Here is a 20,997-nt window from a genome sequence, read left to right on the forward strand (position 1 = left end):
AGCTCACGCTCTTGCTCTCTCTCAAATAAATAAAATCTTTGTAAAAAAAAACAAAAAACAGAGGGATGCCTGGGTGGCTCAGTCAGTTAAGTGTCCGCCTTTGGTTCAGGTCATGATCCCAGGGTCCTGGGATCGAGTCCTGCATCAGGCTCCTTACTCAGCAGGGAGCCTGCTTCTCCCTTTCCCTCTGCCTGCTGCTCCCCTTGCTTGTGCTTGTGCTTTCGCTCTTGCTCTCTCTCTCTGTCAAATCAGTAAATAAAATCTTTTAAAAAATTTTAATAAAATAGAATCACTAATCTTAAGGGAAATACAGTGTGCAAAACCCCAGCTTCTATCAACTTTAATAGCACAGATACCGTGTCATTTTTTTTTTCTGTCAGTAGAAAAAGATGAACCGTAGTGGTAATGCAAGCCGAAAAGTAGTAATGCTGACATTCTGGACTGTCTCCCATATCTTCTCACCACTTTTCATCCCTCTGACTACTCCTTGCACCTAAAACATCATAGCAAGTATGATAATTTGGCTAAATGTGTAGACTGGTTTCCATCTGAATTTACTTCTGCATACTGAGCTCTTTTCAGTGTGTCGTGGACACTGCATAGACAGTGATTATAAAAATTAAAAGGAAGTAATAGGAGAGATGGATGGCTTCACTTACCATTTTGTATCTACCTGTATGGTTTGCATCATCTAACTATATATATGTTACTTTTATTTTTCAAAACATAAACAGGGATTTTATCTGGGTTGTAGCATTAAGAACATTTTTGTTTCTTCCGTATATTTCTCCGTGTTCAAAATAAAATGTATAAAACTAATTTCTTAAAGGAGGTCAAAGATAATTAAAAGATATTGCTAAAGGGAATTAAATACTATAATGGTCATTTAACATGCACAGCTTAACTGCTGTACCTCAAATAACCATGTTACATCTCTACATAATAACGTGGCCTTTCAAAATAGAAGACGTTTTATTCTTCTCATGAACTCGATTCAGCCTACGCTATCAAACTCCAACACAATTGACTTGTTCCTCATCCACTCATTTGTTCAGTAAACACGGAGCAAAATCACCAAGGCAGTATGTCAAAACAGTGAAGCCCTCAGGCTCCGGAGTCAAACAGACTTGAGTTCAGATCCCAGTTCTGCCATTTCTTGGCTATGTCCCTTTAGGCAGTACAGTTGCATGTTGAACTTCAGTTTATCTGTAAAGTAAGGATATGGATTTTGCCTTTCCCACAAGGTTGCTGTAAGAATTAAATGAATTAATGCTTGTAATTTTTGCAACATAGTGCCAAACACATAGTAAATATATAATAGCTGTAATGTCGTGGGCACTAAGGGTATAAACATGAGTAAGACGTGATCCCTGTTCTTTTTTCTTTTTTTTTTTTTAAGATTTTATTTATTTATTTGAAAGAGAGAGAGAACAAGAGAGCGCGAGCGAGGGGAAAGGCAGAGGGATAAGCAGACTCCCTGCTGAGTGCAGAGCCTTCCATGGGGCTGATCTCAGGACCCTGAGATCATGACCTGAGCCACAGTCAGACGCCTAATTGACTGAGCCACCCAGGTACCCCCCGCCTTTATAAGTAATCTTTCCGCTCAACTGGGGGCTCAAACTCAAGACCCCTAGATCCAGAGTCACAGGCTCTACGGACTGAGCCAGCCTGGTACCTCTGATCCCTGTTCTTATGGAGCTTTAAATCTGGGTTAACCAGTTACAAGGTACTCCCTAGGATTCCTACACCACCTCTGTGTGGTTGAGATGATTTGTATACAATAAAAGTTACCCTTTTTAGGTATATATTCCTGTTTGTTTGTTTGTTTGTTTTAAGATTTTATTTATTTGACAGAGAGAGAGGGAATATAGGCAGGGGGAGTGGGAGAGGGAGAAGCAGGCTCCCCGCTGAGCAGGAGTCCAATACGGGACTCGATCCGAGGACCCTGGGATCATGACTGAGCCGAAGGCATACGCTTAACACCTGAGCCACCCAGGCGCCCCTGTATTCCTGGTTTTTGACAAACATGTAAGATTGTATAACCCATACTACAGTCAGGATATAGGGTATTTCCTTCACCCCAAACCTACCCTGCTTACCTTTTTAAATAATCTTAATCTCTTCCCTCCACCCTCAGCCCCTGGCAACCACTTGGACCTGAATTCTGTCCCTTTTTCCATAATGTTATATAAACAGAATTGTAAAACACATAGCCTTTTCTGTTTTTTTCCACTTAGCATAATTATGTTGAGATTCATACATGCTGTTGCATGTATTAGTAGTTCATTCCTTTAGTACTTTTTCCAGAATGTCATATAGTTGGAATCACACATAGCCTCTGAGATTGACTTCTTTCACTTAGTGATACGTATTTAAGGTTCCTACATGTCTTTTCGTGGCCTAATAGCTCCTTTTATTGCTGAATACTATTCCATTGTTTGGATGTACCCCAGGTCATTCATTCACCTACTAAAGGGCATCTTGGTCGCTTCCAAGTTATGGCAATCATGAATAAAGCTGCTGTAAATGTGTGTGCAGGTTTCTGTGTGGACATAAGTTTTCAATTATTTTTATTTATTTGAGAAAGCGAGAACAGAGCGAGTGAGAGAGAACACAAGTTGGGGAGAGGGGCAGTGGGAGGGGGAGAAGCAGACTCCCCACTGAGCAGGGAGCTCGACGTGGGGCTCAATCCCAGGACCCTAGGATCATGACCTGAGCCAAAGGCAGACACTTAACTGACTGAGCCACCCAGGCGCCCTTAAAAGTTTTCAGTTATTTGAGTAAATACCAAGGAGTGCAATTGTTGGAACATACCGGTAAGAGTATGTTTAGTTTTGTAATGAACTGCCAGATTGTATTCCAAAGAGGCTGTTCCATTTTGCATTCCCACCAGCAATGAATGGGCCTTCCTATTGCTCCACATCCTCACCATCATTTGATATTATCATCGTTTTGGATTTTGGTCATTCTAATAGGTATGTAGTTGTATCTCATTGTGGCTTTAATATGCAGTTCCCCCATGACTAATGATGCTGATTAACTTGTCCTGTGTTTAGGTGCCATCCATATCTTTGATGAAATATCTGTTCAGATCTTTTCCCCTTTTAAAAAATGGGCTTATTTTGTTGTGAAAGTTCTTTGCATAATCCACATGCAAGTTCTTTATGAGATGTATATTATGCATGTGTTTTTTACTAGCCAGTGGCTAGTCTGATTAGCAAAAGTTTTTAATGATGAAAATTGGATGAAATCCAATTTTTTATTTTATGGTTAGTGCTCTTTGTCTTTTTTTTTTTTTTTTAAGATTTTATTTATTTGTCAGAGAGAGAGAGCACAAGCTGGGGGAGCAGCAGGCAGAGGGAGAAGCAGGCTCCCCGCTGAGCAAGGAGCCCAATGCAGGACTTGATTCCAGGACCCTGGGATCATGACCTGAGCCAAAGGCAGATGCTTAACTGACTAAGCCACACAGGCGTCCCAGTGCTTTTTGTCTTCTAAGAAATCTTTGCTTAGCCCAGTGTCACAGAGATATTTCTCTATCTTTTCTTCAAGGTACGTCTTATAGGTTTTCCATTTAGTTCAATAATCCTCTTTGAGTTAATTCTTAGGTATGGTACAATGTTGAAAATACTCTCTGTCATCTGCTAAATCACTTTGGCACTTTTGTTGAATTCCTGATGAAATGAGCAATTTTCTAGGAAAATATAATTTACCAAAGTGACTCAAGTACTAAAGATCCCATATAGACTAGTCATGGAAGAGATGTTGAAATGTGTCTAAGCTCAGTGGGTTTAATGATAAGTTCATTGACAGTGTGAAGAAGCAAATAATTAGAATGCTATATCAACCACAGGATAGGAAAAAAAAGGTAGAAAATATACTCATCTATTTTATAAAGTTCACAAGATCTCGATAACTAAAAGCTGCCAAAGACAGTACAAAAATAAAAGTGACAGGAGCACCTGGGTGGCTCAGTCAGTTAAGTAACTCCCTTCGGCTCAGTTCATGATCTCAGGGTCCTAGGATTGAGCCCCGCATCGGGCTCCCTGCTCAGCAGGGAGGCTGCTTCTCCCTCTCCCTCTGCCCCTCCACCAGCTTGTGTGCTAGCTTGCTCTCTCTCTGAAATAAATGAAATCTTAGAAAAAAATAAAAGTGACATTTGTCCTATCTCAATGAATACAGTTCTGGAAAATCTACATAAAGTACTTGCAGATTAAATCCAACAAATCATTATTGTATTTTTTTTCTGATTACAAAAACAACACGTATTTCTTCCAGGAAAATTAGAAAATATAAATTGGTGTGGGGCGCCTGGGTGGCACAGCGGTTAAGCGTCTGCCTTCGGCTCAGGGCGTGATCCTGGCGTTATGGGATCGAGCCCCACATCAGGCTCCTTCGCTATGAGCCTGCTTCTTCCTCTCCCACTCCCCCTGCTTGTGTTCCCTCTCTCGCTGGCTGTCTCTATCTCTGTCAAATAAATAAATAAAATCTTTAAAATATATATATATATAAATTGGTGTAAAGAAGAAACTTTTATGCCCAGTGATAACTACTCATTACCGTTGATACCATTCTGATGTATCTGCTTCCATGATCTTTTCCAGAGCAATTACCTGTATAGTTATACATTCTCCTTTTTTTTAAAGATTTATTTATTTTAGAGAGAGAGAGAGAGAAAGAGAGAGGAAGCACAAGCAGGAGGGGCAGAGAAAGGGAGAATATTAAGTAGACTCAGCACTGAGCGTGGAGTCCAGTGCAGGGCTTGGCACCAGGTTCCATCTCACGACCCTGAGATCATGACCTGAGCTGAAACCAAGAGCTGGACGCTCAACCAACTAAGCCACCCAGGCGCCCCTGTTTGATATTATAATAATCTTATTTTTAGATTTAAAATAATATCCCTTTATTATTCTTTTTCAAGCTTTTCTTTGTTATTTATCTAAAGAAATAACCTTGATAAAGAGCAGTGTGCACAGCACAGTGATTATGGCATATTCCCATTTACAAGTGTATTATTTTTCTTAAACGAAAAAAGGCTTTAAGTTTTTTGAAATTTTTGTTTTAATATTAAGTGATAAGTAAATATCTTTAATTTTAAAAATGTATTTCCTCAACTTCCAAATTCAGATTAAGTATGATCAATGGGATTTAAAAGTCAATTATGAAGCTAGTAGAAACATTTCCCATTAGGCAGGAAACCATTAACTTCAAAACAGCCTGATCAGAGTTCTGTCGTGTTTAAAATGACCTTTCATGGGGCGCCTGGCTGGCTAAGTAGAGCATGAGACTCGATATCAGGGTCGTGAGTTTGAGCCTCATGTTGGGGGTAGAGTGACCTTTCATGGTAGAGCTTTGACTTGACTCAAAAATAGCATAGTATTTACACGATTGCTGTTTGAACATCAGTGGAGTCCAGAACACACGCATGTGTGCACATACACACACGCACACACGCACGCACACACACACACCCCATAATGGAGGCTTCCATTACAAGAAGGTGATAGCAGTATAATGGATTGTTTGTGGAATGGTGCCAGTGGCTTCCAGTTCCTTACTGAAGATTTGTTTTGTTTTTTCCTCATCAAACCAGTGTTTTTCTGTTAGTAACCAGAATGACATCAGATCAGGTTGTAATCTGTAGCTGTAGCTTTCCATTCTTCAGCTGCATGAGATTAGATACCACATTCGACTTGACTATTTAAATATTTTTAAGTTTCATGTTTAACTTTCCTTTGATGATTCTATGTCTTCTGTTTTTCCTCTTTGATCTCCCCGGATAATTTAAATGCTATAAAACAGGTGGGTCTGGCTGCTTGCTTTTGTCCATTTCCCACCCCCAGCCCCCAGAGGTCAGTCTCTTCCTTTTTCAGTTTAGAGCTCAATAATCAAAAGGTTTGAATAGCAAGAGCCCTTATTATGTCTGAAATAAGAAAAGAAAGAAGTAGCACGCAAGAAAAGACACCCTTGCTAGGTGGAGCTTGGCCAGTACTAAAGGGAAGTGCTTGTTTAGTTCTGGTTTTAAACTCATAATATATCCAAGGCCAGTGGCTTAACATTGGTTACAGTGAAATTTAATTAGATTTGCTTGATTATTTATTTTCATGCTCACTGTATACCCTCACTTCACCAAAAGATGAAAAGGTTGGATGGCTGGATGATTGGCTGACAGACTGATTCATTAATTCATTCAGTAAATTTTTGTTGGCACACTGCCATAGCTGCCATGAAGGGGGAAAAATGAGTAAGACACAGTTTCAGCTTGCAAAGAGGAGGTTAAGAACTGTCAGTGTGAGGCAGAATGAAGAAATGTTTTTATACATATACAAAGTTGTATTATTAGAATTTTATGGCATGTTATTCAGCATGACTTGTACTTAAGGAAATTATTAAAAGAAAACTTGCTTGTATGGCTAAATATTTCCTTTTCTATATCTGTGTTCTTTGAACAGTTCAGTGGTGATTTCTTTTTTTTTTTCCCTGCCCCTCCCTCCCCCCGTGGTGATTTCTTTAAGGAGAATTTTTGTTGTATTTGTCTTTTATCAAGAGAATTTGGAGAACATGGGGAAATGGGAAAAACTAGGGACTTTACCTAATTACCTTACAGATATAGATAGACAGGGGCATCAGTGTGGTGTCGTCAGTTAAGTGTCACTCTTGATTTCAGCTCAGGTCATGATTTCAGGGTCCTGGGGTCCAGCCCCACGTCGGTTTCCATGCTAAGCAGGGAGTCAGCTTGAGGTTCCCTCTTCCATCACCATCCCCCATACTCTCTCGTTTCTCTCAAATAAATAAATCTTAAAAAAATGATACAGATAGACAGTACGTGGTGATGAAACATAGTATTATATTGCTAGTAATGCACCCAGGATGGATTAAAGGTGCTTCATTAATTTGTTTCTCTTGAAACACGGAGCTTCAGTATTTTTGTTGTAGGTTTAGTTTGAGGAGTGGTAGAAATGTCTCTGTCCCAAACAGCCACCTTTTCTTGATTTTAGACCTTTTGTTTCATTTATTTTCTAAGAAATTCCTTAAAAAATTGGTTTTATGATAAGACGTATCATTCTTATTGGTGGTCGTACTGGAAATATCAGGGATGAGCTAAGAGAACAAATGTTTGTTTGACATTGCCATTTTGGACAGTGTGCATAACTGCTCTGTTCCTGAATTTTACTTTTTTTAAAGTAATAACTCCTAGAGTTTTTCTCTAAGGTTAAAAATAAGTGGGTGAATTCAACGTATACTTCGTTCTACAGTGTATTGGTAGGAGTAGACATTCACCTCCACATTACTTAGATATGAACCCCAGTTTTGCCATTTACTAGCTCTGAACTCACTGAACAAGTTTACCCCTGTGTGACTCAGTTTCCTCACCTACTAAGGGTGATAATAAATGGAATCCTTCTTATGTGCTTGTTGTGAGAATTAGATTAATTAATACATGTACAGTACTTAGAACAGGGGCTCCTGGGTGGCTCAGTTGGTTAAGCGTCTGACTCTGGGTTTCGGCTCAGGTCATGATCTCAGTGTCATGAGGTAGAGCCCCCGTCCGGCTCCGTGCTGAGCGCAGGGTCTGCTTGAGATGCTCTCTCCCTCTGCCCCCTCCTTGCTCCTGCTGGTGGGTGCTCTCTCTCTCCCCCTCTCTGAAATAAATAAATCTTTAAAAAAAAAAAAGCAACAACAACACTTAGAACAGTCCCTGGCATTATAATATATGCTCAGTTAATGTTAGCTGTTATTATTCATAGAAAATGAGGAGAAGGAATGCATGGGAAATTGAACTTAGTTTATTCTTTCTAAGATTTAGCTTTCTTTTTCATCAGATCTTTTATTAGAAATGTTCATATGTAACAAAATAGGTATTTAGTATTATTTTATTTCTTCATGTTCTGATTTTTCTGATGGAAACTTTTACCATGTAATGAAATGATCAGGAAACAGGAATGAAGGGGAGAAAAAGCAGAGATAAGAAATCAGCTTTGAGTGATTAAAAACTCCTAGTGCTATTTTAGTCCTTGTAACTGTTTCTCTTAGAAACTAGAAGAAAAGCAGACCTGGAGGGCGGGGTTAATCAGTTTTTATCAATCTAAAAACAACTATAATCAAAAGATTGGGGGCGCCTAGGTGGCACAGCGGTTAAGTGTCTGCCTTTGGCTCAGGGCGTGATCCTGGCGTTATGGGATCGAGCCCCACATCAGGCTCCTCCGCTATGAGCCTGCTTCTTCCTCTCCCACTCCCCCTGCTTGTGTTCCCTCTCTCGCTGGCTTTCTCTATCTCTGTCGAATAAATAAATAAAATCTTAAAAAAAAAAAAAAAAGATTGTGTTGCTGTAAGCATATATGGCAGTGAATTTGTGATAACATTTAACCCAGAGCTTGCAAGATAATTTCAATTATGCCTGTCTTTCCTTTTTGTCATGAAATTGTTAAGCTATTTATTATAATAAGTTCATTACCTACAAGCCTGGCACTTTTCCCAACTTAAATACTCCATAACCTCAAAGGGAGAGATCCTATTTTCCCTGTGCCTCTCTCCATTGTTTTCAAGTATTTATTGAATGCCTATTGTTTGCTGAGCAGTATGTTACTTGTTGAGAATATAAAGACAATTTCTGCTTTCAAAGAATGTAGGAGAGACAGGTAAGTAAATAGATAAGTAAAACAAAAGTGATGTGTACCCCTATATGTAGAGGTATATTTAAGGTGACTTTGGAGCACGGAAGAGGGACACCTAACTCAGTCTTAAGTGGCAAAGGTAGATGTTCAAAGAAAGCTTCAAAGGGGAAATGACGCATAAACTGGAATTTGAAGGAACAGGAGTTCGGCAGATGAGAGATTGTGGGGAGAGGGAGAGGACTTTCCAGGCAGCTAGAACAGCAGATACGTAGGTAGGTAGGCCCAGGAGAACATGTCACAGTTTAGGAATTCCAAGTCGTGCGGTGGGACTAAAGACTAGGACCGAGGATGAGCAGGTAGGGGAGAGGAGTGGGAGAAGAGTCTTGCTAGAAAGATAGGCTTGGGTCAGGGTTTGAAGGATTTTGTGTGAGCTGTAAAAAACATTGTTAGATGTGTGGTGTTCTGGACACCACTGTGGCACCACTGCCGGGGACAGACTCGAGAGTGAAACTGGAGGCAGTGAGAACGAAACTCGCACTGCCCAAGCACACGGACGAGGATGTTCGATTTGAAAGCCGTGCTCCACCAACAGGTTGTCAGACTGGGAAGATTTATAAAATTGTGTAAAGATGCGGAAGACTTCCTGCCCCAAGTGAATGAAGCCCAGAAGAATTATTTTAGCCCTGTATCTTTTTTCTTTTCCTTTACTACAAGTCCACAGAAGAAACTGGTTGTCAGCTTTTCCTTGGATTTTAGGGAAGGGGGTATTCTGAAGGCCCTTGGTGTATAGGCCTGGGAACCAGGTGAGTATTGACAGAGTGTTTAATAGCTACTTGGATCCTGTTACATTTAGGACTTTTTCAAGAAAAGAAATTATTTTTAGGCTGAAAAAACAATAATCAAATTTGCATCTTGAAAGATTTAATTTGGTGACTACATTTTGATAGCGTCAGTAGTGCTAACACAGATTAGCTTTTCCGAAAGGTTGTAGTAGGATTAGGCTAGTTGCTTTCGTGTAGACAGGTGAGCAAAAGTGCACGTTGACCATATTTTCTCTGACCTCACTAGATTGTTTTCCTAAACTGTTAATATGCTTCGCTGTTACTTTTGGGTTTGTTTGTTTTCTAAGATTTTTATTTTTAAGTAATCTCTACACCCAGCATGGGGCTCAAACTCAGAACCCTGAGATCAAGAGTTGAATGCTCCAGGCACCCCCCACTGTTACTTTTTTTAAAAACAAGATTTAGAAGCACAATTTTGTATAATCCAAAACATAATTTCTCTTTGATTTTAGAAATTTTCCCCCCTGTGCTTCATCTCCCAGAATCTGCGGTTGTGAAAGATGGAGGGTTTTGAGGGAAGAGAGTGGTACAAAAGAGGTGGATACCTCATACATAGAAATCAAAGAATAAAGTGCATTTGAATTACTGGCTGGAGCAGGTTTGATAGAGACACCATTCACATAGTCATCCTTGGTTCCTATTGCAGGAATTACTGTTGACTCATAGTGTAGCCAGGTGTTCGTTACTCAGAATTTTTATTTAGTAGACGATGAAGGCTTTATTCTCCCGCACATGGTCTAGAAAAGAATGTCTAAGGAGATTCTTTCTTAGAAATTTCTGAATAACTTTTGCAAATATTATAGCTATTATCAGATATTTATTGTATTCTTACTGAATATGTGGCTCAGGATATTCCTTGGTCGTGTTTAGATTTCTTTTTCACTTGAAGTGAGATTAAAGGCAGGATGAGTTAGAAAGGGTTCTGAAAGAGAGACGGAAGCAGAGAAGTGGTAGTGGCTAAGAGTCATCTCTCTGAGTCACCAGCAATGAATGCCACTTTACTGGGGAACACTGAACTTGTTTCAAAACCCTGGGATGGGCAGCTCTTTGACTTCTGACTGGTTAGTTTCACACAGCATTCATAACTTCTGGTTCCTTAATAGAGGCCACTGGAATTTTATTTTTATGAATATCATGTTTTATAAAGTACCTTTTTCTTTAAAACTCATCATCACTTTCACTATAACTCCTAAAATCTACCTTCAGCCCATGAAAAAGTACTATTTGGAGTAGAAAGAATAGTAAATGGAAGGCCAGGAAGATGGAGGTTTTTTAATTTTCAATGGATAACAGATAAAATTCTCAGTAAATCTTTAAAATAAAACCATTTTTCCTTAGGCTTTGAATTATTAATAGTCAAAGACTAACTGAGTGTTACTACAAAAGGTAGTAATTTGGTTGCTAAAGAAAGAGTATTTTTTTTTAAAGATTTTATGTATTTGACAGAGAGAGACACAGCGAGAGAGGGAACACAAGCGGGGGGAGAGGGAGAAGCAGGCTTCCCGCCAAGCAGGGAGCCCGATGCGGGGCTCGATCCCGGGACCCTGGGATCATGACCTGAGCCGAAGCAGACGCTTAACGACTGAACCACCCAGGCGCCCCAAGAAAGAGTATTAATAACTCACTAGGTAGTACTGTATAAAAAGAAAAAAATGTTTTAACTGTCAGGGTTCCCTCAGAGTATGGTGCCTTCAGTGGGTGGTGTTCAGTAATTGGTGCCGTAGAAGAGAGACACCAAACGCTGAGGAAAGGTGTAGTCAGTCAGTGCTTTGAGATAACTGTTTTGTTATTACTAGAAGCCTTCCTAGTGGGCTTTAAAAACCCTTTAGGTTCAGCATGTCCAATAGAACTTTCTGCAGTGATGGAAATGGCCTACATCTGCACCATCCAGCATAGTAGCCATGTGTGGCTATTGAGCATCTGAAATTTGGCTGGTACAGCTGAGAAACTGAATCGCAAATTGCATTTAATATAAATACATTAAATATTAAAAATTTTAATCACGTGTAACTAGTAACCGTAGTATTAGACAGTTCATCTTTAGTTATTTGAGAACTGAACAGCACCTTTGACAACCATTACTTCAGTGACCAGTCATTAAAATATACTCTAGTGTAATTAGTATTTATTTGTAGTACCCTTGAAAGTGTCACCTTTTGCTTTGCTTCTGTTAGAACAGAAGGAACTACAGTATAGGTATATCTCAGAGGTACTGTGGGTTCGGTTCCTGACCACTGCAATAAAGCAGATACCACAATAAAGTAAGCCAAATGAATAATTTTGTTTCCTAGTGCATGTAAACGTTTTTACACTATACTGCAGTCTGTTAAGTGCACAGTAGCATTGTGTCTAAAAAAACTAATGTACACCTCTTTTTTTTAGTTTCTTCTTTAAATATTTTATTTGTTAGAGAGAGAGAGAGAGCACAAGCAGGGGGAGCGGCAGGCAGAGGGAGAAGCAGGCTCCCCGCTGAGCAGAGAGCCTGATGCGGGACTTGATCCCAGATCCTTAGGATCATGACCTGAGCCAAAGGCAGACACTTAACCAGCTGAGCCACCCAGGCGTCCCACATCTTATTTTAAAAATACTTTGGTGCTGGGGCACCTGGGTGGCTCAGTAGGTTAAGCATCTGACTCCTGGTTTCTGCTCAGGTCATGATCTCCTGGGTCATGAGATTGAGCCCTGGGTGGGGCTCTGCACTCTGCGGGAGTCTGCTTGAAGATTCTCTCCCTCTGCCAGCCCCCCAGTCTCTCGCACACATGCTCTCTTGCGCTTTCTCTCTCACACACAAATAAATAAATCTTTTAAAAATTATTTTGTTGCTGGAAAAAAATAAAATAAAAATACTTCAGGGGCGCCTGGGTGGCTTAGTCGGTTAAGCAGTCTTCACCAGGAATAGATTCCATCTCAAGAAACCACGTTCTTTGCTCATCACTAAGCAGCAGCTCCTCATCTGTTCAGGTTTGACCGTGAGACTGCAGCCGTTCAGTCCCATCTGCAGGCTCCGTTTCTCACTCTAGTTCTCCTTCTTTTATCCCCACATCTGCGATTGCTTCCTGCACTGAAGTCTTGAACCTTGCAGAGTCATCCAGGGTAGGAATCAACTTCTTCCAAAGGCCCGTGACTGTTGATATTTGGACAGACCCTTCCAGATGAATCACAGGTGTTCTTAATGGCAGTAGATTGGTGAATCCTTCCCTGAATATTTTCGGTTTACTTTGCCCAGATCCATCAGAGGAATCACTATGACAGCCACAGCTACAAAATACATTTCTTAAATAGTAAGGCTTGAAGGTCAGAATTACTTCTTGATCCATGGGCTTCAGAATGGATGCTGTGTTGGCAGGCATGGAAACAAAGTAAATCTCACTGTACGTCTCCATCTGAGCTCTTGGGTGACCAGGTGCATTGTCAATGAGCAGTAATATTTTCAAAGGAATTTTTTTTCTGGGCAGCAGTTCTCAAGAGTAGGCTTAAAATATTTAGTAAGCCATTTGTCAACAGATGTAATGTCATCCAGGCTTTGTTGTTCCATTTGTAGAGGACAGGCAGGGTAGATTTAGCATATTCTTAAAGGCCCGAGGATTTTTAGAATGGCCACTGAGCACTGGCTTCTACTTAGAGTCACCAGCTCCGTTAGCCCTTGACAAGAGCGTCCGCCTGTGTTTTGAAGTTTTGAGGCCAGGTGTTGATTTCTTCTCTCCAGCTATGAAAGTCCTGGATGGCATCTTCTTCCAATTTAGGGCTGTTTCATCGACGCTGAAAAGCTGTTGTTTAGTGTGGTCACCTTCGTCAGTGATCTTAGCTACATCTTCTGGAGAACTTGCTGTAGCTTTTGCATAACCATATGCTGCTTCTCCTTGCATTTTTATGTTATGGAGTTGGCTTTTTCATTAAACCTCATGAACTAACCTCTAACTTCAGACTTCCCTTCTGCAGCTTCCTCACCTCTCTCAGCCTTCACAGAATTGAAGAGAGCTAGGGCCTTTCTCTGGATGAGGCTTCAGCTTAAAGGAATTTGTGGCTGGTTTGACCTTCTATCTAGACCATTCAGACTTTCTCCATATCAGCAATAAGGCTGTTTTGCTTTCTTATCATTCACGTGTTCCCTGGAGTAGCACTTTTAATTTCCTTCAAGACCTTTCCTTTTCCTTTCCTTTGCGTTTACAACTTGGCTAACTGGCACAAGAGGTCTCGCTTCTGGCCATCTTGGCCTTCCGCCTGCCTCCCTCACTAAGCTTAATCATTTCTAGCTTTCGATTTAAAGTATGAGACCTGTGACTCTTCCTTTCACTCAAATGCTTAGAGGCCATTGTACGGTTATTAAGGGGCCTAATTTCAATTTTGTTGTGTCTCGGATTAGGGAGGCCCAAGGAGAGGGAGAGAGATGGAGGGGGGCGGGGATAGCCAGCTGGTGGGTAGAGCATCAGAACACACACAGCATGTATTGATTGAAGTTCGCAGTGTCATGTGGGCCTGGTTCGTGGTGCCCCAAAACAATCACAATAGTAACGTCAAAGATCACTGATCACAGATCACTATAACAAATATTATAATAATGAAAAGTTTGAAATCTTGCAAGAATTACCAAAATGTGACCCAGAGACCCAAAGTGAGCAAATGCTGTTGGAAAAATAGTGCCGACAGACTTGCTTGATGCAGGGTTGTCACAGACCTTCAGTTTGTAAAAAATGCAATATCTGCAAAGCACAATAAAACGAGGTCTGCCTAAGTGAGGAAGATGACAGAGGAAGTTAATTGGGGAATTTATTTACTTCAGGTCTTTATTTACATGTCATCTTCCCAGCGAGGCCCTTCTCACAGTTTGTCATGTAGCACTCTCGTCAGCCCGCTTGCTTCCCTTTCCTGAATAATTTTTCTCTATCATCCTTATCACCGTCTAACGTACTAGAAAGTAGGCAGGGGGGGTTTTTTCGCCACTGTATTCACTACTGTGTCCCCAACACCTGGAACAATAACCTGATATTTCAGAGGTGCTCAGGAAATATTTGTGGAATGAATAAAGAAGACTTGTGGTTTCCCAATAATCATAATCCAATTCATTTAACAGCTACTTTGCAGTATATGGCAAGCACGGAGCTAGATTCCTTATATGAAGTGCACTGTGGCCACTGCTCTCTTCCATAATAACCCACTACTTAGAGTCATTATTTGAAACATAACATTGAATTGGTTAAGTCATGGGTTTGACTCTGCTGTGGAATTTCAGAACCATAGGGGAGCTTGGCAATAATTTGATTCAACCTCCTGATGTCATATAGTGGGTTTAAAGTTCCATCATTGTCATTTATAGCCTCTTCCCACCTCCCTTTTCCCCCTCATTCTCACAACCTGTGAATCTTTTGGTCCAGTTCTTTTCCCCCACATCTTGCATTCAGCTAATTCTCACTTCTGTCCAAGCCTACCTTTCCCACTGCCTCTACTGCATTCTAACTGACTCTGCAAATCCTTAACCCAACTGTGAAAAAACCCTTTCATCTTTCTTAACTGAAACCTTCGTGTTTAATAAATTTCTTACCATGCTTTCCTCAATTCTGCAAGCATCTCCTGACCCCTATGGCATCCTTAAGGACTTACTGTCTTCAAAATAAAAACTGGAAGAGAAAGCGAAAAGGCAGAATCTGTGTAGCACCAAGGTTTTAGCCTGAGGTCTTCCCCTGCACGGAGCTGGAAGCAGTCCTGCGGCCTGTTTTCACTTTCGTTCTCCCATAAACACAGGCCAACACATCGTAGGCTTGCAGACATGCACGTTACTGCAGGCCTGCCATACGTATTGCCTCTGTGACAAAAGCCTATTGGAACCTCCCGAATTTTTCCTTTAGAACTGCGGTGTTTATATCTAAACCCTGGGGGGGGGGCGGTCACTTCATAAAGAATCTATGTGGGGCGAGAGGAGGCTGAATATTTTGAGCAGCTTCAACCCTCGGACTCTAGAAGTTCTCTTCCTTAATCCTCGCAACATCTCTGTAATTCTCTCCATTTCACAGATGTGGAAACTGATGCTCAGGTCAGTTAAGTAACTTGTTCGGAGTTGCCTAATCAGTAAATGGGAAAGCTGAAATTTTACAGTTACTCGTGACTCCAGAGCCTCTGCTCTCTCCCATTGATAGGCCACGTTGCCTTCTGGAGGTTGGGGTAGTCAGGCAATAAGGATTACAATATTTGATGCAGAATAGGGAGCAGGTGTGTTTACTTTTGCAGCCAATGAAACAGCCACAGAAAGAAACCAGTGTCATTTGGGGTAGATGAAATGAGTATCTGGTGATACCAGGGGCTCTGTCTTGACTTACAGTTTCTGTCGCTTTCAGTGACAGGCTAGTTTCTATGAAGTATACATGCTTTCTGCTGAGGAACTTGAGCTTAACAGTAGTGATTATGTGAGGTTTTATATAAACATTTACCTGACAGATTTGTCTCCTTTGAAAAAAGTTACTATTTGCAAAGCAGTACATCCTCAGAAACCATCATAAACATGCCATTTTTTCCCCGCAAAAGCAAGAGTTTCACAACAATTCTCAAGATTGTTTGGAATGACTTCTTCCACCTTCCATCTATAGCACGTTTCACCTTAATTGCCTTTTGTTACTAGATTTTGTGAGCAAAGCTTAAAATTGAAGAATGTTGTTTCTTCCCTTTGTTCAAGGGTAATAAATACTGGTTGCATGTCCACTGTGCACTGAGTTGTGTCAAGCATTGAGGGTTTAAAGATAAATACATCATGGTCCCTGCCCATGAGAAGTTTCTAGCCTGTAAGAGAGGTCAGAAGATCATTGCAATTTAGGGTGATATGTCCAGCACTGTCAGTCATGGTCGGCTCTCTACTTCTCCAATCTTAACGTCTTGATGCTTGTATCTTTTCCTCACCTCTGTCATCTCTTCTGTGACTGACTCTTTTTGATCTTAGGTGTCACTTCTTTTGAGATATTTGATCTCTCAGGACAAAGCTAGACACTCCCACCCCTACCAGTATGTTTGCATAGTACCTAAGTACTAATTATTGTAGATCCTATTTATTTGAACTGTCAGCACCTTAAGGGTTGAAACTGTTGTTTTTAGCACCAGCGCATTGCTGGGCACATTATCAATGATCAGCAAATCTTTAATGGAATTCTGCTTGAATGACTAAAGAAAGGCTCATAATAGTGGAAGCAACATTGGAGCCAGTTCTTAAAGGATGAGTAGAAGTTCCCTAGATGGATCCGGGGAAGAAAAAAATCCAGGCCAAGTGAAGAATTCGTACAAATAGAGGAGACCTTGAAAAATTTTTTACAGATGACTGACAAGGCTTTCTAATTTCCACATGGAGTTTGAGAAACAGGTTGTTGTGGGATGTTATCTCCTATAACTATCCCGAGCCAGCCAGACTAGATTAGAGTTACATCATGGGGTAAAGAATAAGAAGCTGCTCCCTCCCCCAATTATAGATCCAGAAGTTGAAAATTAGTCCTTTACTTCAGTATGTATCTGTGTGACCTGTCAGTACTTTCTGTTGGTCAATCTTTCCTGGAGGGAAGTGACTTTCTTCCCAACCTTTCGTTAGAGCTCCCTCCTTGAGACATCTCGGGCCGGAAGAAAGTAGTATGCCGCAGTAAATTGAGGGAGATGTGATTAAAATCACTAAGAGCCTACTCTCCGAAGTAATCCAATTTATATTGGTACTTCAGGATAAAAGTACATTTAAATGAAAGCATTATGCTCTTGTGATTGATCTTGTAAACTGCTTATTGAAAATATAAATCACATTCTCATGTTGGTGTGTGATATGATGTGCTTGCCAACAAAAGCCTTTGGAGTTATGAATGTCACTAAGTTTTGAATGCCTAGCTCTTTATAAGTTACTTGCAGTGTTTAGATGCAGTTCTTTAAAAGAACGAGGCTCTGGCTAGAGGGCTTCAAGTGCTGTCTTTGCCTGTTAAACTTTATTTTTATAAAGTCTTTTTGATCTTTCCATAAATATAATAGGAAGAGATTCACAGATTTTAATCTGTCACTTCCCCCATTCCTTGAAGGCAGTAAGCTGTGGAGGAAAAGTACTCTAAAAAGAGAATATCTTTTATTAGGGGACAATTAGGAAGAAATAGTTGCCTACTTCCTATAAAGTTAAAACGAGATTGCCCTTTGCATTTTTTTTTTAAAAAGGCTCCAAACTCACGACCCTGAGATTGAGACCTGAGCTGAGTTCAAAAACTGGTCGCTGAACCAACTGCCCCGCCCTTTGCATTTCTAAAATATAATACATGGAAAACTAGAGTGAACTCAAGGCTTTGATTGTTAAATTTTTTTTAAAGATTTTATTTATTTGGGAGAGAAAGAGCGAGCGCAGTCAGGCAGAGGGGCAGAGGAAGAGGGAGAAACAGACTCACTGCTGAGCAGGGAGCGCGATGTGGGGCTCAATCCCAGAACCCTGGAATCATGACCCGAGCCAAAAGCAGATGCTTAACTGACTGAGCCACCCGAGCCACCCATGCGCCCCTGATTGTTAAATCTTAAAGTCATCAGTGGGCCAGTATCTTCCTTTCTGTCTCTCTCTCTCTCTCTCTTAGCTTGCCTGCTTACCAATTGACACCAAGTAAATATTGATTGTTGGAATGAGACTGAAACAGACTGGCCAGGGACCGTGTATCAGCTTGGTACTTAGGCAGCAGAATGATCAGAGAGATTTGTTGTTGTAGAGAATGAGCTTCCTTGGGAAATGAGTATATCTTTAGGAAATAAATATTTCCTTGACCATTTACACAAGGGCCAAAGTGAGTCCTGGAGTTAGAATTGGGAGTCTTGAGTTTTAGTCCTGGCTCAGAGCAAGGCAGTTAATGGTCACTAAGAATCCTTTCATTCTTTCATTTTTAAGTTTTTTTTTTTTTTAAAGATTTTTTATTTATTTATTTGACAGAGATAGAGACAGCCAATGAGAGAGGGACCACAAGCAGGGGGAGTGGGAGAGGAAGAAGCAGGCTCACAGAGGAGGAGCCTGACGTGGGGCTCGAACCCGGAACGCCGGGATCACGCCCTGAGCCGAAGGCAGACGCTTTAACCGCTGTGCCACCCAGGCGCCCCCATTTTTAAGTTTTACAGCCACCTTCACAGTACTCTAGAATAAGCAATGAGCCAAGCCAAGACGGGCATTTAGATTTAGCAGGTGGTAAACAGCAGCTAGACCAGGATCCATAAATCTATCTGTTGTACTCTCGCATGGTCCTGTCAACATAAATGAAATTCTACAGCACTGTTTCTGGTGTGTGGGTGGGGGCTGTTCCATCTGCTTGATGTTTTTGTATAGATACCCTGATTGTTTTGCTTCCTCCTTGTGTAGACTTCCTCCTTGGCCCGCTTCTTCCAATTTGCTCTCTGGATTCATGACACAGAAATGTCATCCTCTTCCGTTTCTGACTAACCTCTTTGTCATGACTGAGTTTTTTGCCATGTACCATTGTCTGGCTGCTCCTGGCCTTTCCTTTCTTGACTTGTTTTTTTACCATAACAACTGTGATCATTAGTGCTTGCATTTATTGAGAGTTTTCTGTGTGCCAGGCACATTGCGAAGGACTTTATTTATGTTCATGTCATTTAGTCCTTACACCTGCCTTGTGCTACTAAGTATGGTTATGCCCCATTTTACAAATCAGAAAACTGAGACACAGAGGTGAAGTAACTCTCCTAGTGTTAACACCTAGTGATAGATCTGGAATTAAAATTTCAGTTGCCTCCAAAGCTCACCCTCTATTTTTTTTTCTTTTTTAGTTTTGTCATTTATTTGTTTTTTACGATTTTATTTATTCATTTGACAGAGAGACAGAGTACAAGCAGGGGGAGTGGAAGGCAGAGGGAGAAGTAGGCTCCTAGCTGAGCAGGGAGCCTGACGCAGGGCTCCATCCCAGGACCCCCAGATCATGACCCAAGCTGAAGGCAGGCGCGTAACCGACTGAGCCAGCCAGGCACCCCCAAAGCTCACGCTCTTAAGCATGTGCTGTATTATGGCCATGATGATGGAGACAGTGGTGGTGGTGATGATGACTACAATTTGTTGAGCACCTCCTGGGTTCTGGGCAGTGCATTAGCCACCTCTTGCCTCCCCATTTTATAGTGTAGAAACTGCTATTACACATGCTCTGCTTTTAGGCTAATCGATAAGTGCCAAGGTTTAAAGGCATTGGGCATTCTTACATTAGGGCATTCTTGCAATAGCCTTTTCCTTTTACTCTTTCCTATTTTAATGCTCAACGTAATGTTTTTCTGACTACTACCAGTAGGAACAATTAAATGTTGCCTAAGTTTTTCTGCACTTTTTTTCTTACCACTGCCGTGGCATTATCATTTTCTTATTTGTTACCTTGGCTATTTTCTTTTCTGTATCAAAAGCAGATAATGGGGATAAGATAATGGGGGAAAAGGAGAAAGTGCTAAGGAAAGCAAAGGAAAGTCCAGAAACTGGAAGTTGTTCTGTGATCTCAGTTTGGAAAATGAAGATTTAAACTAAAAGCTCTGGGTTTTTTTTAGCAGCTATCATTTGTTGAAGGACTTTGGCACTTACAAATAAAAATTCAGGGGCGCCTGGGTGGCACAGCGGTTAAGCGTCTGCCTTCGGCTCAGGGCGTGATCCCGGTGTTCTGGAATCAAGCCCCACATCAGGCTCCTCCTCCGCTGGGAACCTGCTTCTTCCTCTCCCACTCCCCCTGCTTGTGTTCCCTCTCTCGCTGGCTGTCTCTATCTCTGTCAAATAAATAAATAAAATCTTTAAAAAAAAATTATAAAATAAAAAAAAACCACACAAATAAAAATTCATCAAGCTGTGTCCTTAATATTTATGTATTTCGGCTATATGTAAATTAGTTATATTATTAAAAAAGAAAAATCGGTATGCAAGCTGGACTTCAGTTGTTGCATGTGGTTAGTTGATATTTCCATGTATTATAAGCAACCTGTAGGGTTACTCCCAGTAGTTTTGTAATCCCCAAGATCATATGGTGGTTATGGAGCTTTAGCAGAGAGAGAAATATTATAAAAAATCTTCCAAACGTTTATTTCAAGGTTACTATTTTAGTAAGGAAACTTTTCAGAACTGTTTCTCTTTATTTTTAGAACAGGTATATTCAATCCTAAAATATCCTTCCTGATGTTGTTAATTCCCCTAAGTATAGATCAAATCCTGCTTTGGGTATGCCACTTGCCGGTAGGAAATACTACGATTTTAGAGCAAGCAGTGAAATGTGAGAACAGTCGATACTTTTGAGGCAAGCCTGTCCCGAAGACATACCTTTGAGTTGAATTCTCCTCCCATCAGTCTGCCGTGCATAGCCCTGATGTTTTTTGTAGGATTACATTTACGAGTTCTTGTAGACTCTCGAGCAGCCGTGCATTCTTCTAGGGCGCTGAGTCTGGAGAGCTGCAACCAAGCTCCGGGTCAGGAAAAGTAGGTGTGGCTCTTTGGGGCTGTGCCGCTCAGCCCCTAGAATGTAGCTGGCTGTCTCCTCCCCTTCCTGCACTTTAGCTCTTCACAGTGTGTGCTCTGGAATGACAGGCATTCC

General features: G+C 40.9%; 1 protein-coding gene and 1 long non-coding RNA gene across 15 annotated transcripts in view; one reads left to right on the top strand and one right to left on the bottom strand.

Moving 5' to 3' along the window:
- LOC103666490 (mediator of RNA polymerase II transcription subunit 18) overlaps positions 1 to 20,997 on the top strand; it is a 133,950-nt gene that overhangs the window by 64,338 nt on the left and 48,615 nt on the right. For 2 of the 14 annotated variants that reach the window (XM_040619112.1, XM_040619113.1), the window contains exon 3: positions 2,894 to 2,975. The exons of 11 other annotated variants lie outside the window; for them this stretch is intronic. In XM_040619112.1, the coding sequence (XP_040475046.1) occupies positions 2,900 to 2,975 (76 nt within the window). In that variant the 5' untranslated portion in view covers positions 2,894 to 2,899. Of the gene's footprint in view, positions 1 to 2,892; positions 2,976 to 20,997 lie in introns of those variants that run through there. One more of the 14 variants, XM_040619120.1, reaches the window with a different exon arrangement.
- On the bottom strand, positions 951 to 20,990 carry LOC103666489. The gene is made up of 2 exons (XR_569520.2): positions 20,727 to 20,990; positions 951 to 1,206 (listed from the first exon to the last, which is right to left on the bottom strand). It is a non-coding gene; the product is annotated as an uncharacterized LOC103666489 (long non-coding RNA).

The sequence above is a fragment of the Ursus maritimus genome, unplaced genomic scaffold (assembly GCF_017311325.1).
Source record: "Ursus maritimus isolate PB19 unplaced genomic scaffold, ASM1731132v1 scaffold_32, whole genome shotgun sequence".
Lineage (NCBI taxonomy): Eukaryota > Metazoa > Chordata > Mammalia > Carnivora > Ursidae > Ursus > Ursus maritimus.